The 16,860-nt window shown below is 46.7% G+C and overlaps 1 protein-coding gene across 4 annotated transcripts; it reads left to right on the top strand.

Moving 5' to 3' along the window:
* Positions 1-4,506: 4,506 nt before the first annotated feature.
* OGFOD2 (2-oxoglutarate and iron dependent oxygenase domain containing 2) lies at positions 4,507-15,059 on the top strand. 4 transcript variants are annotated; one of them, XM_083717520.1, is made up of 8 exons: positions 4,507-4,599; positions 5,666-5,901; positions 6,756-6,812; positions 7,913-8,023; positions 8,917-9,016; positions 9,998-10,122; positions 11,845-12,102; positions 14,633-14,803. In XM_083717520.1, exons 1-8 carry the CDS (start codon positions 4,554-4,556, stop codon positions 14,660-14,662), a joined length of 963 nt encoding a protein of 320 aa, XP_083573646.1. In that variant the 5' UTR covers positions 4,507-4,553; the 3' UTR covers positions 14,663-14,803. The 4 variants fall into 4 exon arrangements, with proteins under 4 accessions (XP_083573646.1, XP_083573645.1, XP_083573647.1 ...); XM_083717522.1 differs by having other exon boundaries at positions 4,578-4,599; positions 14,628-15,059; XM_083717519.1 differs by lacking the exon at positions 6,756-6,812 and having other exon boundaries at positions 14,628-15,059.
* The last annotated feature ends 1,801 nt before the right edge of the window (positions 15,060-16,860 follow it).

The following is a 16,860-nucleotide window of genomic DNA, read 5'->3' as shown; positions in this document are numbered from 1 at the left end:
CATCACAGAGGGCAGGTGCTATTGCAGAGAGGTTAGTGACTGAGGGGGGACCATCACTTTGGAGGTCCCATGACAAAAGCCCAGCCTCCTCCCCCTGCACATATGCCACACCTTGCCCCACACCTTTGCACGACTCTTGGTTTAGGTACAAAATCAAGGCTATGGTCTTTGGATTATAACATGCACCATTTTGCTGAAACTTCAAAGGTTTTGCAAACGGTTGCTATCTCCTCTCCTTGTCCATTCAGATAAAGTTCACAGATACACACCGCATCAATCAAAGAGACTGTGCACAAACTAATAAGAATGATAATAGAGGCCAGCTGGAATGGAACCACATCTCAGCATCACAGTGAAGGAAATAGGCCCCAATGCTGAATGAACTGGCATGTACTGAGCAGGGTCCCATGACTGAGGGGTGGGGAAATGTCAGGCCCTCTAAAAAGGTAAAGGTAAAGGAACCCCTGACCATTAGGTCCAGTCGTGACAACTCTGGGGTTGTGGCGCTCATCTCGCTTTATTGGCCGAAGGAGCCGGCGTACAACGTCCGGGTCATGTGGCCAGAATGACTAAGCCGCTTCTGGCGAACCAGAGCAGCACATGGAAACGCCGTTTACCTTCCCGCCGGAGCGGTACCTATTTATCTACTTGCACTTCGTGCTTTCGAATTGCTAGGTTGGCAGGAGCAGGGACCAAGCAACGGGAGCTCACCCCGTCGCGGGGATTCAAACCGCCAGCCTTCTGATCAGCAAGTCCTAGGCTTTGTGGTTTAACCCACAGCGCCACCCAGTAGGCATCTCTTATCTGGCCCTCAGGAATCTTCCCCTTGGCTATGCTCCACATCGTTCTCCTTTGGGTGGCTGGAATGTGTCCCTGAAGTGTGCTAAAGCCTCTTGCTTGCCTGGATGGAGGGTGCAGAGATGTCGAAACCTCTGACTTTTGCATGGCTGGAATATAACCTATACTGGACAAAGGTAAAATTAACATCTGTTACTCTGCCTACTTCTTGCCTTTGGCCACACCCACCATTGGCATGTGTCTTGGAGGGAATGTAGCCCTCAGGCTGAAAGGGTTTGCCCACCCCTGCCATGAAGGGTGCAATGTGTCTCTGTAGAGAGACGTATTGCCTGATCCCTCACTTGCCCAAGGTTCATGCTATATTCATGAGACATCCTCCATCAAAGCCAGCCAAGGATCCAGGAGAACTCAATGCTGCACCTCTTTCCTGAAAATCCAGGATAAGAGTGCTGGGTGGGAGCAGGGGGGTGTTGAGAAAGAAGGAACAGAGAAAACTAGAGCCTTTAACAAAGACGACTTAGCAGAAAAGGCACTTAAGAGTGAGAAACTGGGACCAGAATCTGATATGAGGGCGACGGGCACAACTGAGCAGTGCTGCAGCTGTGTTGCATTGAGAAGGCCCCTGGTTCAGTCTCTGACATCTCTAGCTAAAAGGACCTCAGGTATGAGGCTGAAGAAACCATGGAGACACGCCATCAGTTGGAGTGGACAACCACCACTAGGCCAGGTAGGACGGGGGCCCACACCCGACCCCGGCCTTTCTGTCTGGGACTGATGGGAGTTGGCATCCAACACTGTCTGAGGGCTACAGCTTCTCCATCCCTGGCATAAATGCAGCTTCCTATGGTTCCATGATGGGCATTTCCATAGCCCTGTAGTGTAGGGTTGCCATATTTCAAACAGTGACAAATCCGGACAGCTTTTTTCCGGCAAAGTTGTTGAGCTATTTTTATACCAAATGGGCAAAAACAACACTGCCCTCATGGGTTCCCATAGGTCTGGATTCTCCCGGACATTTTTGCTGATTTCTGCCTGGACGCTGTTGCCAACTGCAGTATTCCGGATATGTCTGGGAAATTCCAGACATATGGCAACCCTACCACAGTGCAGATGTGCATACAGATCCCCCACCACAAGCACATACCATAGACATCAAGTCCTAGAACTTCCCAAGGCGACTCCACTTTGACAGGCCGGGTTTTCTTTGACAGACTCTTGTTATGCTCTGTGTTTTGGCAGGTTTCACACATCTTGATCTGGGGATGGGGCAGGGGAGGAGGACAGAGAGGGAAAGAAATCAATAGGTGCCTAGGATTTTGGAGAGGGTAATGGTGTTCCCAGCCAGACCATGCCAACCACTTTGGGGCACGAGAACAGTAAATGAAGGTAAAATCTGACAAGGAAACAAATATAGCCCAGCTCCTTTTACTTCCAGAAAACTTTGGGAGGTTTTCTGAACATTATTTACCCAGTCCACCACGTCCTTGACAATGCCCAGCCAGTAGTATCTGCTCTGAATCCGGTGCACTGTCTTCTTCTGCCCAAGATGGTTCCCAATCTCGGAGAAGTGGCTTTCAAGGAAGACCTGCCGCCTCCTCTCTGGATCAACCACAACTTCACGTTTTTCCTCTTTCTTTGGACCCACATAATAGAGGCAGCCCCCTGTGGGAGGATGACAGAAAAGCCTTGTAGTTCAGATGGGGTCATGCAATTGGTTCTGGATGGGCTAAAACGCCCTCTGAGAGATCAGGTTCATAGGCTGTTGTGTCCTTCTGGAGTTGGCTCTATCTGTAGAAGCACAGGTGTGCCTTTTGCCAGCTTAGGCTGGTACACCATCTACAACCTCTCTGGAAGCAACAGATCTTGCCTCCATTATTCATGCTCTGCTTACATACCAGCTGGACTACTATAATGTGCTCCACCTGGGGCTGCCTTTAAAGAGTTCCAAATGCAGCAAAATGTAGGAGTCCAGATACCTGTACAGGCTAAATGCTTGAAGGGATACCCAACATGGTGCCCTCAAAACTTCATTGGACTACAACTCCCAACAGCCTCTGTCAACATGTCCAATGATTGGGGATGATAGTAGCTGTACTCCAGCAGGCCACTAATTGGTTATCCTTGGTTCAAAAGAAATTACAAAGATTCTTTACCAGCTGCACTTGTTTCCTATTCATTCAAAATCATGTTTGGGAGAAGGCCACCTGAAGTTCTGCTGTCTCTGTACTTCCCAGAGCTCCAAGATGAGTCACAGAGGCTCTCCTTGTATGCCCACTAGTAAGGTCAGTTAGGCTGATGGACACAAGAGATGGGGCCTTTTGGGAAGCTACTTGGACCTACGGCACCTACCTTTTTAGGAATTAATCTCTTTCCATTTCCAACACTATTGAGGGAATTCAAAGCTGTTAAGGCTGCAATCCTAAACACACTTACTGGGGAGTAAGTAAGCAAGCTCCATTGAGCCCAAGGGGAATTGCTTTCTAGTCAATGTGTGCAAAATTGTGTACACTTTGCAATTTCATGGAAAAGCAACTCATAAAACGTGCACAGTGACATCCTGTTACAGTGGTGTTGAGTCTCTGCATCTTTAGAGATCCCCATTCCCTCATATTAAAGCCTTCAAGCATAAAGAGTGGATGGTTGGTCAGGAAAGTAAATCCGCATGGGAACTTGGATAGCTGTGGATAGTCTAGATTCAGTTTCAACAGAAACTGGTCAGGAGTTATCCCTGCTGCTCGGGCGAAGCTGGACATTTTAAATGTCTTGAAGCAGCTCTTTTAAAAACAGCAGCCATCCAGTGACAGGAGCCTCGCTGGGGATGCGCATGCAGCAAAAGCCTTGTTTGTTTGTTTGTTTGTTTTGTCTTCTGCTCTGCCCCCTCCCCCGCATTACCTTCCACAATGAATTTCTGAGCGTAGCGCTTCAGGTTTTTCCTTTTGATGGAGCAGAAACTGTGGGGGAAGCAGCCCTCGGACAGCAAGCGGAAGATGTCCTCGAATTTGCTGGTGGGGCTGCAGGACTCCACCACTTCCTCCTCGGCCACTTGCAAAGCAGAGTCCATGCTGGGGGCTGGGACATGTCCCGGGCATCAGCCCCAGGTCACGACGGGCTCCAGTCCACGGGCAGGAGGCTCCTCTCAGCCGCAGGTCAGCCAGGTAGTTCAGGGACCCGGTCCCCAGGCTGGGAAGGCAGCGACCCGGACTTGTTTCAAGGAGACACAACACCTGCAAGCCCAGGCGAAGCGAGAACGCTGCTCAAGGGGCCGTCTGAAAACGCCCGCCTGCATCACAAGGCCTATCGCTACCCCTGCTGAATTGCAAGTTGGAAGGCATCCTGGGGGTCATCTAGTCCAGCCCCTGCAATGCAGGAATCTCAGCTAAAGCATCCGTAACAGATGGCCCTCCAAGCTCTGCTTGAAAACCTTCAAGGCTTCTGTCCTCCTACATCCCACTTCAGACTTCACGGCGTATCTCCTCCACAGGCTCCTTTTCTGCAGGGCTGTGAGGTGCCTGGGATACCTTCCCTTATACCTCTCCAGGGTCTCAGCCTGGACCCCCCCCCCCGCCGCCCACAGCTGTCAGGGATCCAGGCACTTCTTCAGGAAACGAACAAGTTGTTTGCCACAAAGGAAAATGACGGAAGGTTGCTTGCTCCAAATGTTCAAATGCCCTCTGCGCTTTCAACTCCTTAAATAAGGTTGCCAATCTATCCCACTCCCTGCACTGGGTCAGGGCTCCTGTGCCTTTAACAGCTGTATGACAGGCAGAGATCCAACAGGTACAGTTGTTCCCTACATGACAGGTGAGAAAAGCTTTGCATGTTGCATTCAGCAGAAGAAGCCTAACATGCAAACAGTGGCAGCCCCTTCAAACTTCTTACTCAAGAGTAGTCTTGGACTAAGTGGAGCCTGCAAGCCTTTGTAGTTGCCACTACTCAGTGGTCTGCAGATCTTACTGCCCTTTCTGCACTGGAATGCCTGGCTTGTAATTATCAGTCGTATCTGGATACGTGCTTGGACAAATTGACTGCTTATATTAATTTATATGTTATATTATAACTGATGAAATATTCTTATTGTTAAGGTAGGCTGATGATGCTACCGCTGCTTAGTTGTTATGTTTGCAAATTAAAAATAAATTTAAACACTTGAAAGAAAGGGTAGCCTCAATCAGATCAGGTTAAGGGGAAAGGGAATCCCCTTGCCAAAAAACAAGAGAGAATCTTGTGGTGCCTTTAACAAATTTATTAAGGCATAAGCATTTCTGAACCACTACACTAGATGCATGAAGTGTTACCCTGAGATATGGAGGGAAATGTTCTTTCGCTTCTAACTCTTAAATGTTTGCATGCTTGTACATTGCTCAGTGAAATTGACTATCACAATATGCTGTCGTGGTCATTAGGTGGTTTTTAAACGCGATAATTCAGCTGTCACTGGCCACCACAGCCATATGGAGCATTGCCATGTTCAGAGGCAGTGTCCTTCTGAGTGACAGTCAGGGAGAGCAACCAAAGAAAAAGAGGTCTATTGCCTCTTGGTCAACTGGTCAGCCACTGAGGTAGACAAGTTGCTGGGCTATGCGGACCTCAGTTCTGATCTGGCAGAGCTCTTTTTTAATTCTTACTAGCCACGTGACAGTATAGAAAGGAACCTCCATATGCAGGCATAGCCTACCCCACAGTGGGGAACAAAACTGCTGTGCCATACGGCTCTGTTGCCTTCATGTCCTGCCTGTGCGCTTTCTGAGGGCGCCCGATAGGCTACTGTGGGGAAACAGACAGCCTGGGTTTGGGGCGATGTAGTAACAGGTTTCATTCATTCTTCCTTCCTACAAGTCTCAGTGTAATTTGTCGACGCTCCCTTAAGGAGAGCGCTCGTTTCCTACCGGGGCGTTTTCGCCGACGGACCCGTTGCCCCTGGAGATCTGTTCCGTTCCTCTTCGGGGTCCGGCTGGAATCATGGAGCCCAGCGGTATGCGGCCGAGGCCAGGGCCGTTCCTGGCCTGCGCCTGCTTCTTCACCGACAACCTGTTCGTGCCGCGGTATGGGCTTCACCTCCGCTACCACGGGGATCCAGAGCAGCTGCGGAGGGATTATGGACCGGTAAATACATAGCGCCGTGGACGTTTTCCGGAGAGCAGAGACTTTATACACGCGCACCCTCCTCTCCCATCGTTAGTCCGGATTGGAGTCATAATTCCCTACACGCAACGAAAACAGGGGCGGGGGGATAGTACGCTTATTACCTGACTTCTAACAATGCAGGGCTAACCGTGTCTACTCAGAAGTAAGCCCCATTGGATCCAATGAGGCTTACTCCCAGGTACGTGGGGAGAGGATGGCAGTCTCAATTCGCACACTTTAGGGAGTAAATCCCTCTGATCCCAGTGAACTTTTTTCCAGACTAAAAAGTAAACACGTTTAGGATTGTACTGCAGAGCTGCTTACAGTACTGTGTTTTAGAGTTTTAAAAAAGTTCTCAGAATGAAGCAAATACAATAGCAACTACATATAAATAGTAAGCAACCCCCTATGTTGAAATGGCCATAGTAAAGAAATGTATCCACAGGGCTTACTTCTAGGTTAAAAGAAAGAGGAGAATTGGGCTTTAATCGTATAGGAAGTCCTATTGAGCTGAATGGGGTTTACTTCTGAGTGAGCATATAAAGGCTTCTCCAACAATGTTTAAGTGCAAAAAAGGGGCACACGTCAGAGACTACTGTTGCTTTAATTTTATCCAGACTGGTGTGCATTTTAAAACAAAAACCCCTACTGTATCTGGAGAGGTACAGAAAGAGGTCTTGCCTCTGGCTTATGTGAGTCTTGTGGGTTAATTTCATGGACAGTCCCATGCTTGTCTAGACCATAGCGGCATTGGTGTGGAAGGACTGGGACTGTAATGTAGAAAACAAAAACATGTGTCACACATACAAACTCAGCATCGCTCTATCGTACAGGTATTAAGACAACGGGGCTGCAGAAGCGTGGAGGAATTTGAGGCAGTAGTCCAAGAGGTACTGTACCTGGCTTTGATGTGAGAGAACTAACAGTCTGATCTTGTGTACATGCTATACTTTATGCTGTGCTTTTCAACCAGGTTTGGCTACCAATTAAAATTCACACAGATGTGTAATGGAGGCAGGGGGAGAGCTGCTGCTTCTGGTCCCAGGTAGTTGGTGATACAGGTCAGGTTCTCAGCTCTTCTCTCCAGAGGAAGTGGGTAAAAACAGTTACATATGGTCTCAGGATTGGCTTTGTAGTAAATATGTCAACAGCCAGAGTCAGCCTTTGCATTGATATGCAGAATATTCCAGTGACATAATCCAGATTTCAGAGCGCTCTGTAGACTGCAATCCTATACACAGGGACCTGATGAACTCTATAGAACTCATAGGGTTTGCTTCTGAATAAAAGCGCACAGAGGTGGGCTAAACATGTATAAATAATATTGATTACACAGCCTTGGCATTTCTGTTGCTTAAATATGGAGCCTGGACCTATCTACCCAAACATGGTGAAGACCAGTGATACATCTCCATAAGCTGCCTTGTACTGAATCAGACCTTTGGTCCACCTAACTCCCTACTGTCTATGCCAGAGGTTCAGAATCCATACCCTGGGGGCCTGGATGGAAAGGTGTATATCCAGGCATGTCGAACAGGTAGATCGTGATCTACTGGTAGATCACTGGGCGCGTCTGTGGTAGATCACTGGCTCCCCCCAAAGAAGCTCAGCAACTTTTTCTCCTCCCTAAAAATCTCAACCTTTGACCTGAACCCCCCAAAAGGGGGTAGATCACTGCCAGTTTTTAACTCTGTGAATAGATCACAGTCTCTTGAGAGTTGGCCACTCCTGTACTATACTATGTAAACCTCTGACTTTTGCATGGCTGGAATGTAGCTTCTTGTATGATTCGCACCCACTTCTCCACTCACTTTTGCCTCTGGTCTGGCCCATGTGGTCTCAGGAAGGTTGCCCATGGGCTGAAAAAGGTTCCCCTCCTCACCTCTAGTTTACATTGACTGACTAGGCATTGAGCTTAGAACTCTTTGCATGTAAATCAGGTATTCTACACTGAGTTACAGCCTTTCAGCTTCAGAATGAATTTTCCTAGGTTGAAAAAGAAGTCCGGAGGAGAAAGGAATTAGAGTCCCGCTCTAGGGAAAGGAAAGCAATAATTTCCCAGAACTACAAGCCAAAGCATCCTCAACTGTATACTTTACAGGTAAATAACTTGTTTCTTCTATCTGCATGCAAGTCCATAGCTAGAGATATTTTAGGAATGGCCTCTACTCTGGTGACATTTCCGTACAACAGTTTAGCAGTAGGGGCAGAGTCTATACTCCTGCAAGTTGGTGCAGACTTGAAGATGGTTAGCGATCACTGGATAAAATGGGACCTGCATACTCTTAACACACTGGCTAATGCTGGTGTTGATATACTGTGGTTAATGGGGCACAGTTAATGGAGAGGGGTAAGTTTTGATTTAATATTTGTATGCTGCTTTTTCAGTAGCAAGCTTTATTCTCAATGCAGCTTAAAACGACAACAAAACATTGAGAAAAAAATCACACTTTTCCTCCATTTAATAATATCTACAAAGGCTAATATATCAGCAAAGCAAAACCAAAACAGTTTAGCAAAAAAAAAATCAAAAAAACAGTGCAGATTCAGAATTGTTCATTAGAAATAGTTGCTGAGTAGCAGCCCATTTTCAGCTGACACCATTCCTCTGGGAAGGGGCTTTCTCACTGGGGAGTGGACAAGACTCTGTCTGTACTTTTAGCAGCACAAATAAGAAAAAGAGTTGTCACATGAGTGGTCCAAAAGCAATTCTTCTACAAGGCACACAGTGCTAATCTTACTCAGCCCTGCATGGAACTTGCACCCCCTTTTGGGAATTTGTCCTGGGCGGGGTAGAGTGTCATGTAAAGAGAGGTGCACACCTTTGCAACCCCACTCCTCCTCCTCATGGTTAATTCTGCGCCAGCCGCCATTATTCACTCTGTCCAAGAACAAAATTAAAGTTGAAGCACATTAAAAACAGGTTAAATAGAAGTAGCTTGTGTGTGTGTGAAAATAATTGTTTTCCACCCTCCTCTCCTCTTCCAATCCTAGGAATCATTTCTTGCACCAGAATTTTTAGAAACGGTCAGATACTCCACATCTAAAGGTGCTGACCTTCAAGGCCTCTTGGACCGTGTGGAATCTATATCAGGTGGGGAGACTGGGTTAATTTATCAGCAATATGTGTACATGGTAAGGGGCTGCCCATATTAATTATTTTTAAAATATAGGTTAAGCATATGTGCAGTTTGTATTCTTGGAGGGAATTAGTGGTATACATATTACCTTCACGTTTAAAAAGATGCCCAGAAGGTGTTGGCTTTTAAAAGGCTGTTTCCTACTCTGCAAAAGGAAATGACTGCATGCCCCATGTTGTCTAAGTGGCCTCTTTGGTTTTGGTTTGAAAAGATGCAGACTTTTTTTTTTAACTGGTTTTTACTTCGGAAGGTTCCAGTTCTGAAAATAACAACATGGTCTGCCTCCACAGTTGGGGGTAGCATGTCTCTGAATGCCAGCTGCTGGAAATAACAAGTGGGGAGATTACTGTTGCATTCAGCTTCCCATGCATTTGCTTGTCAACTATGAGAACAGAATGCTCAATTAGACAGGCCACTAACCTGATCCAGCGGAGCTCTTCTTATGTTCTGTTCTTCTTAACATAGATGATCTAGCCCAGTGCACTCTGTTTTGACTGGCAAAGGCTCTCCACAGTCCTGGGCAAAGAGGTGTGTCTTCCCCAGACTTTCCAGTTATAATAATTTTAACCAGTGCTTTTCCTCTAGGAGAAAAGGTACTGGTATCCACCATAAAGTTGTTACAATCAGTGCCACACTTTTAACCAGTGGTTTTCTTCTAGAAAAATGGTGCTGGTGCCTTGAGTATTCTCAGAAAAAAGCACTGGTTTTAACCAGAGATGCCTGGGGCCTTCTGCATGCAAAACATGGTCTCTGCCCCTGAGCTAAGGCCCCTGCCCATTAAAGAAGAACAGAGAACCAGCTTTTCTTTGCACTTACAAACCCCCACCCCTTCCCATTCTGGTCGCCAGGAGGAGATTTTCTTCCACTACAGGTGATTAAGCAAGTGGCTATGTGCTATCTTCTTCCGATTTTATTTTCCATCTTCCCCACAACAGATAAGAGAATCCACCGACTGCCAGTGTTTGCCAAAGAATTCTGTCAAGCTTTCATTGAGGAGCTAGAGAACTTTGAACAATCTGAGCTACCCAAAGGGAGGCCCAACTCTATGAATAATTATGGGGTAAGAGTCACTATTTAGGATTGTACTGTTAGACAAGTTGCTTTCTCTTGGCAATCCCCCCATCTGTAGTAATGGGGTTAATAGCAATTACAGTCTTGTAGTATAGATCATTGTAAGGATCACAAGAAGATAATAAAGTAGTTTGAGCCCTCCAAAGTGCTAGGTGAGAAGAAGGAACATTGTTTCATGCCTGGTGGCTTGCGAAAAATCTAAGGCATACTGGGGTATGATTCATGAAGAACTTTAAAAAGTGTTAAAAGTGTCTTTAAAAAAGAAACCAGAGGCATATCTACTAGGTCTGATATACCGCAAAATAAGAAAGGAATTTTCTTATATGCCACAGCAGCTGCCAGGATTGTATTTGCCAGTAAATAGAAGAGCGAGACAATACCTTCAAAAGATGACTGGCTATACAAACTAAGCGAATTCATGAAAATGGCAAAGCTAACTGCTTACATAAGAATGCAATCAAACCAAAAACTTAGACAAGAATGGCAGTGTTTTGAAGAATATATGGATAAACACTGTTCCAAAAGGAATGTGTTGATATGCTTAGATTAAAAGAGTAAAGTGAAACAAAAATCATTAATAAAACATGTTAGAAATGAAATAAAAGGTAATACCTTAAAAGATTGCAATGTATACAGTGGTACCTCGCAAGACGAATGCCTCGCAAGACGAAAAACGCGCAAGACGAAAGAGTTTTCCATTTTTTGAGTCGTTCCGCAAGACGAATTTCCCTATGGGCTTGCTTTGCAAGACGAAATGTCTTGCGAGTTCTTGCAAGTTTGTTTTCTTTTTCTTAAAGCCGCTAAGCCGCTAATAGCCGTGCTTCGCAAGACGAAAAAACCGCAAGACGAAGAGACTCGCGGAACGGATTAATTTCGTCTTACGAGGCACCACTGTACCATCCAATCTAAAATATACAGAAGTCAAGATAGGGTGGAGGGAAGTTGGGGAGGAGGTGATTACAGGTTGTTACAGGGTTGGGTTCGATTATTATATGTGTAAGTTTTAGTTTACTTTTTGTTTGTCTATGTATTTCTTTTTTCGGCATTTTGTACATTCTAATTAACAAACAAACAGACAAACAAAGTGCTAGGTGAGTTCTAAGGTTATTATTATGCTTACCTAGACTCACCCCATATTATAATTAATTTATATATCATTACTATTATATTATTATTTATTAAAATTGTATACTTGTATAATTGTATAATTGTTCATCCATAGATCTCAGGGCGGTTCACAAGATAAAACTGCAATATAAAAGACACAAAATACATAATAAAAATAAGAACAAAAACAATAACAAGCCAACAATCCTCCCTCCCACAACACATTTAAAAGGACAGTGGAACCAGGTTCCATTCCTCTGCTGGGATAGTTATGTCAGTAGAGCATGAGACCCTTGATCTTAGCATTGTGGGTTCAAACCCCATGCTGGGCAAAATATTTCTGCATTGCAGAGGGTTGGACTAGATGACCCTTGTGGTTCCCTCCAATTCTATGATTTGTTAATCTTAAAGTCCTTACTGGGCAAAGAAGCAAATCTTTAGTATCCAAATTGAGAGAATGTAGCATGTTAGAAAATGGAGGACATCGCAAGAACCTGACCACTGCAAAATGCCCTGACCCTTCTGCAAAAAAATATTTATTTTGCATTCTGTTTGGTTCCCCTTTAACTCTTTCTTTTGCATGCTCATATATGACCCACTGCAGGTTCTCTTAAACGAACTTGGGTTGGATGAAACTTTCATCACTGCTCTGCGTGAAAAATACCTACAACCCCTCACAGCTTTGCTTTACCCAGACTGTGGGGGAGGCTGTTTGGACAGTCATAAGGCCTTTGTGGTGAAATATGCTTTGCAGGAAGACCTGGATTTGAGTTCCCACTATGACAATGCGGAAGTGACTCTCAACATTTCCCTGGGGAAAGAGTTCACTGAGGGCAACCTCTATTTTGCTGAATTCAGAAAGGTGCCTCTTCTTTTAATGGCTTACTTTCACTTTATTATGCTTATTATTTCACAGAATTTGTAAGAAACATATGCAGTTCACTGCCACAAGATGTGTTAATGACTTTAAACAGAAAAGATGGGGTAAACCAGTGTGTTGGACCCCAACTCTCACAATCCCTGATAACTGCCTGGGGCTGATGGGAGGTGGATTCCAAGAATACCCAGAATGCACCATGTTGGCTATGCACAGACCCATGACAGTTACCGTATTTTTCGCTCTATAGGACGCACTTTTCCCCCTCCAAAAACTAAGGGGAAATGTGTGTGCGTCCTATAGAGCGAATGCAGGCTGCGGGCTAAGCCCAAAGCCAGAACAGAGACGGAGCACCACGGAGTGCTTCGTCTCGCTCTTCTAGCTTGGGGTTAGCTGCACAAAGTCTCTGCAGGGCAGCGGGGTGAAGGCACCCTGCTGCCCTGCGGAGGCTAGAAAGGCTGTCCCTGAAGCTAGAACAAAAAGACGGAGTGCTCTATCTCGCTGTTCTAGCTTGGGGATGGCTGCGCAAAGCCTCCGGAGGCCACAAAGGCTGTACCAGAAGCCTCAAGCCTTTGGAGCGCAGCAGGAACTTGCACTGCGCTCCAAAGGCTTTGGGTCAGTGAAAGGAACCCAAAGCCTTTGGAGTGCAGTGTGAGGTCCTGCTGCACTCCAAAGGCTTCAGGGATCTTTGAGGCTGGCGGTGGGGGAAAACAGCGCTTCCCCCCACCGCCAGCCCCACAAGCTCGGGGGCAGCGGGAAGGCGATGCGCCGCCTCTGCGCTGCTCCCCGACCTGGTTTTGAGGCTGGCAGTGGGGGAAAGCAGCACTTCCCCCCAACACCAGCCCCACAAGCTGGGGGGCAGCGGAAGGCGGCGCACCGGCTTTGCACTGCTCCCTGACCTCTTTGAGGCTTTTCCCCGAGGAGGGAGAAGGGACTGACTGGCCGTGTCAGTTCCTTCTCCCTCCTGGTCGAAAAGCCCACAGGAGCTGTGCGCTCCTTAAAGGGTGCGCGGCTCCTGTGGGCTTTTGCGGGAGATGGGGGAATTTCCCCGCCTCCTGCAAAAGCATGCAAAAGCCACGTGCTCTTTAAAGGGTGCGCGGCTTCTGCTGGCTTTTCTACGAGGTGGGGGAATTCCCCCACCTCGTAGAAAAGCCCGCAGGAGCCGCGCACCGTTTAAAGAGCATGCCGCTCTTGGGGGCTTTTCCCTGAGGGGGTACAAGGGACTGACTGGCTGCGTCAGTCCCTTCTCCCTCCTCGTAGAAAAGCTCGCAGGAGCCGTGTGCTCCTTACAGGGTACTTGACTCCTGTGGGCTTTTGCGGGCTGCGAGCTTTTCTACGAGGAGGGGCTGCATTTCCTTCACACAACACTAGTCAAATGCAGAAATGAACAGAGCAGTGAAAGCAAGCCTTATCTTTGCACAGGAAGCTGCTCAAGGAATGACATGCAGAGAGAAAACACCAAACCCAATTAAACCTATTAGGAAATAGATTGTCCAACCCCTTGGAATGCAGGAAACTCAACTGAAATTTAGGAAATGTTTGTATTTCTGCATGTCTCTATAGTATCCATATTGCTATTTGGAATACTTGTAATGGGGCGGGGGCTCAGCTGCACACCACCTCCATTTTTTGAGGGGGGGTCTCTCTGCCCAGCAGCTTCCCTCCCTGCTGTCTCCCCTCCATCATCCCACTGGCATTGCATCCTCCCCCAAAGCTTGCTGCACCCCAAGGAGTTTTGCACTCACCTGGACCCTTGCACAGTGGGCAGGGGCGGGGCCACCTGGCTGTCTAAACCACGGCCCTTTTCCAATGGAAGCATCATGGGTGGGGTCAGTATCCAGCACCCCCTTCTCTGCTTCTCTTGAACTCTTTGACTTTAACCTGTGGAACTCCCTCCCCAGAGAGACACATCTGGGGCCTTCAGGATGAAGCATTCAGCAAGTTCTGAAGATGCACCTCTTTACCCCCCGGCTTTTCCCACCTAAATGTGTATTTTTGTAATTTAAAGCTGTTTTAAACTGTTTGCAATATTGTGCCTTCATTGCTGCCCCCTGCCCTGGGACCTTTGGGTGAAGGGCAGATAATAAAATTTCAACTACTACCACTACTACTACTACTTGTAGGTGGAGTTAAGGAGAGTACTGCTGGTCTGGATTGTCTTGAAGGGGAGAATGGCTGCACTTCAGCCAACTGAAAAACAGTGAAGATTGAAATTGCTATGAAAGGGTTATAATAAGTTCAGTCAGACAGTTCCTCAAGTACTAAATATGCTGCATTGATCACCTGATTTATAGAAGTGTGAATGTTGCAGCTGGAGCTGTTCGACAGTGGAATGGACTCCCTTGGAAGGTGGTGGTTTCCAAGCAGACGTTAGACGGCCTCCCGTCATAATGCTTTATTTGCGGTTCCTGAATTGCAGGGGCTGGAGTAGATGACCCTCAGAGTCCCAACTCTTCAGTTCTATGATTCTAAATAATAATAACATGTGGTCTTTCTTATTCCTTTTCAAGGACAGCAACCCAGTGCCAAAGTACATCGAAGTTGAACATGTTCCCTTCCATGGCTTATTCCACCGGGGAGGACAAATTCACGGGGCGCTGCCTATCGCCTCTGGGGAGCGCTGGAACCTGATTATCTGGATGCGATCGTCCACTGTCCGGAATCATCTTTGCCCCATGTGCAACAGAGCGCCTGAATTGGTGCAGGCAGAGGTATTTGGAGATGGGTTCACCAGGAATTCTGAAAATGTACAGCCTGAGACTCTGGATGTGTGCTCCTTAACCTAGGGAGGTGATGTGTGGCAAATCCTGTGCCTTGATTTCACTGAAGACGTTGCTAGAGGGGCTGATGACAATACTGGCAGTAGCCCCCAAGCTGTTTTCTGTAGGCCAAGCTGAGAGAATGTGTCATGCATTAAAGTCATACATTAAAGGCATTGAACACACTCTGAAAAGGTAACTGAAAAGGTTATGCAGAAGCAGATGCCACAACAGCTCATCAAAACACTATGGTTGTGATCACAGATTGTAAAAGTCAGCATTTATCCCTAAAAGACAGGTGTCTGTTTTGCAGTATAGGTGGCACAAAGTAGCAGGTTTTTGTCAACAGGAGCAGGAGAGCAAATCTGAGGGCCTGGCTACCATATCGTCAAGCCTACATGGAGGCCTACTCCTATAGGGGTGACTTCCTGCCCCTTCCCCTGAGGCCAGGCAGAGTCACACTTAACATGGGAGTGAGGGGCATTCTGGTATGGTGGACTTGACTTGTGGACTTATCTGAAAACATGGCAGTTCGGCAGTTTCAAAAAGGCAGGAGCAAATTTCATTATCATTCTAACCAGGCTGTGGATTTTCCTGTCTGAACTATTGTAATGCAGTTGTCACCAGAGCTAAAGCAAACAAAGTTACCCTTTTAGGGAGGACTTTTTCTGTTTTTGAAAGTAGGCCCTCCCCTGTACAGCTCTGCATCCCCTTTTTATCCACCCGAGTCATGCAAGCTGAAACACAGGTAAAAATCACAAGGCCTCTCCTGTTTTGCACAAAGGCAGCAAATAAAAATCAGCAGCTGCTGGCTGCATTGCCCTAGTTTTTCTGTAGCTTAAAGAATAAGCAGGTGGTGGTTCAGACAGAGAAAGGCGAGTTGGCAATAGTGCTGAGAGCAGCAAGAAGGATCTCAATTGGCTGGGGTGGGTGTTCCAACTGCTGCAAATCACTGAGAGACTTCTTCCAGCCTTGCATCAGTGCAACTACATGAAATACTGTAAAAAGTGGGACTGTGGCTAGTGCAAACAGACCTACAGACCACAGGTTGCTGACTGGGAAGATGATGCCAACTTACTTTGCTTGCCAATTATGCATTCATTTTGAATTTGCCATATTTTGGAGGGGCTCATGTTAGACAAGATGCAGGCAGCAACGAGTGCTGGAAGTGCAAAATGGGAAACAGAAGCCTATCGTGTGCATGGTGAGAAAGGGAGTTCTTTGCTGGGTTCCAGGGAAAGGTGGTTGCAGGGGGTGCATTGTAGCCAACAGTGTGCTACATGAGGATTGGAGCCTATGCCGATGGCTAGATGTCTTCTGTGACTTACAGTTGACAGTCACCACGTGAAAGGGTCAGTAATAATCCCTTACTCTCCCCTCCACCTCCTATCAAGCTGATAGCTCTTACAATTGCAATTATCTCTAACCTTAAAAAACATCATTTTATTTTTAATTCATTTCCAACTGTCTACCTTGATTTCCCAGCAAACTAATTTCATACAATTTCCAATTCAGAGGCCAGCTCACAGCTATCTTTGCTTGATGCAAGCCTCTAGATGCAATCAAATGTCCACTTTGAAAATTAATCTGCACACATTTATTAATGCAAAAGTAACCTCCTGATGAAAGGAGGCAAAAAAATCTCCCAACACCATTCATTTCCCTGTGAATGGGATGAGAGAATGGTTGTGTGTTTTGAAATGTCGGTGTTCTGAGTCAATTATATTTTTGTCCAGCTCTATTCTGTCAAATAGAAAGGGTGGGACGCAGGTGGCGCTGTGGGTTAAAGCCTCAGCGCCTAGGACTTGCCGATCAAAAGGTCGGCGGTTCGAATCCCTGCGGCGGGGTGCGCTCCCGCTGCTCGGTCCCAGCGCCTGCCAACCTAGCAGTTCGAAAGCACCTCCGGGTGCAAGTAGATAAATAGGGACCGCTTACCAGCGGGAAGGTAAACGGCGTTTCCGTGTGCGGCTCTGGCTCGCCAGAG

This window comes from Podarcis gaigeae (assembly GCF_964106915.1).
Source record: "Podarcis gaigeae genome assembly, chromosome: 16".
Taxonomy (NCBI): Eukaryota; Metazoa; Chordata; class Lepidosauria; order Squamata; family Lacertidae; genus Podarcis; species Podarcis gaigeae.
This window is presented reverse-complemented; position numbering and strand designations above follow the sequence as displayed.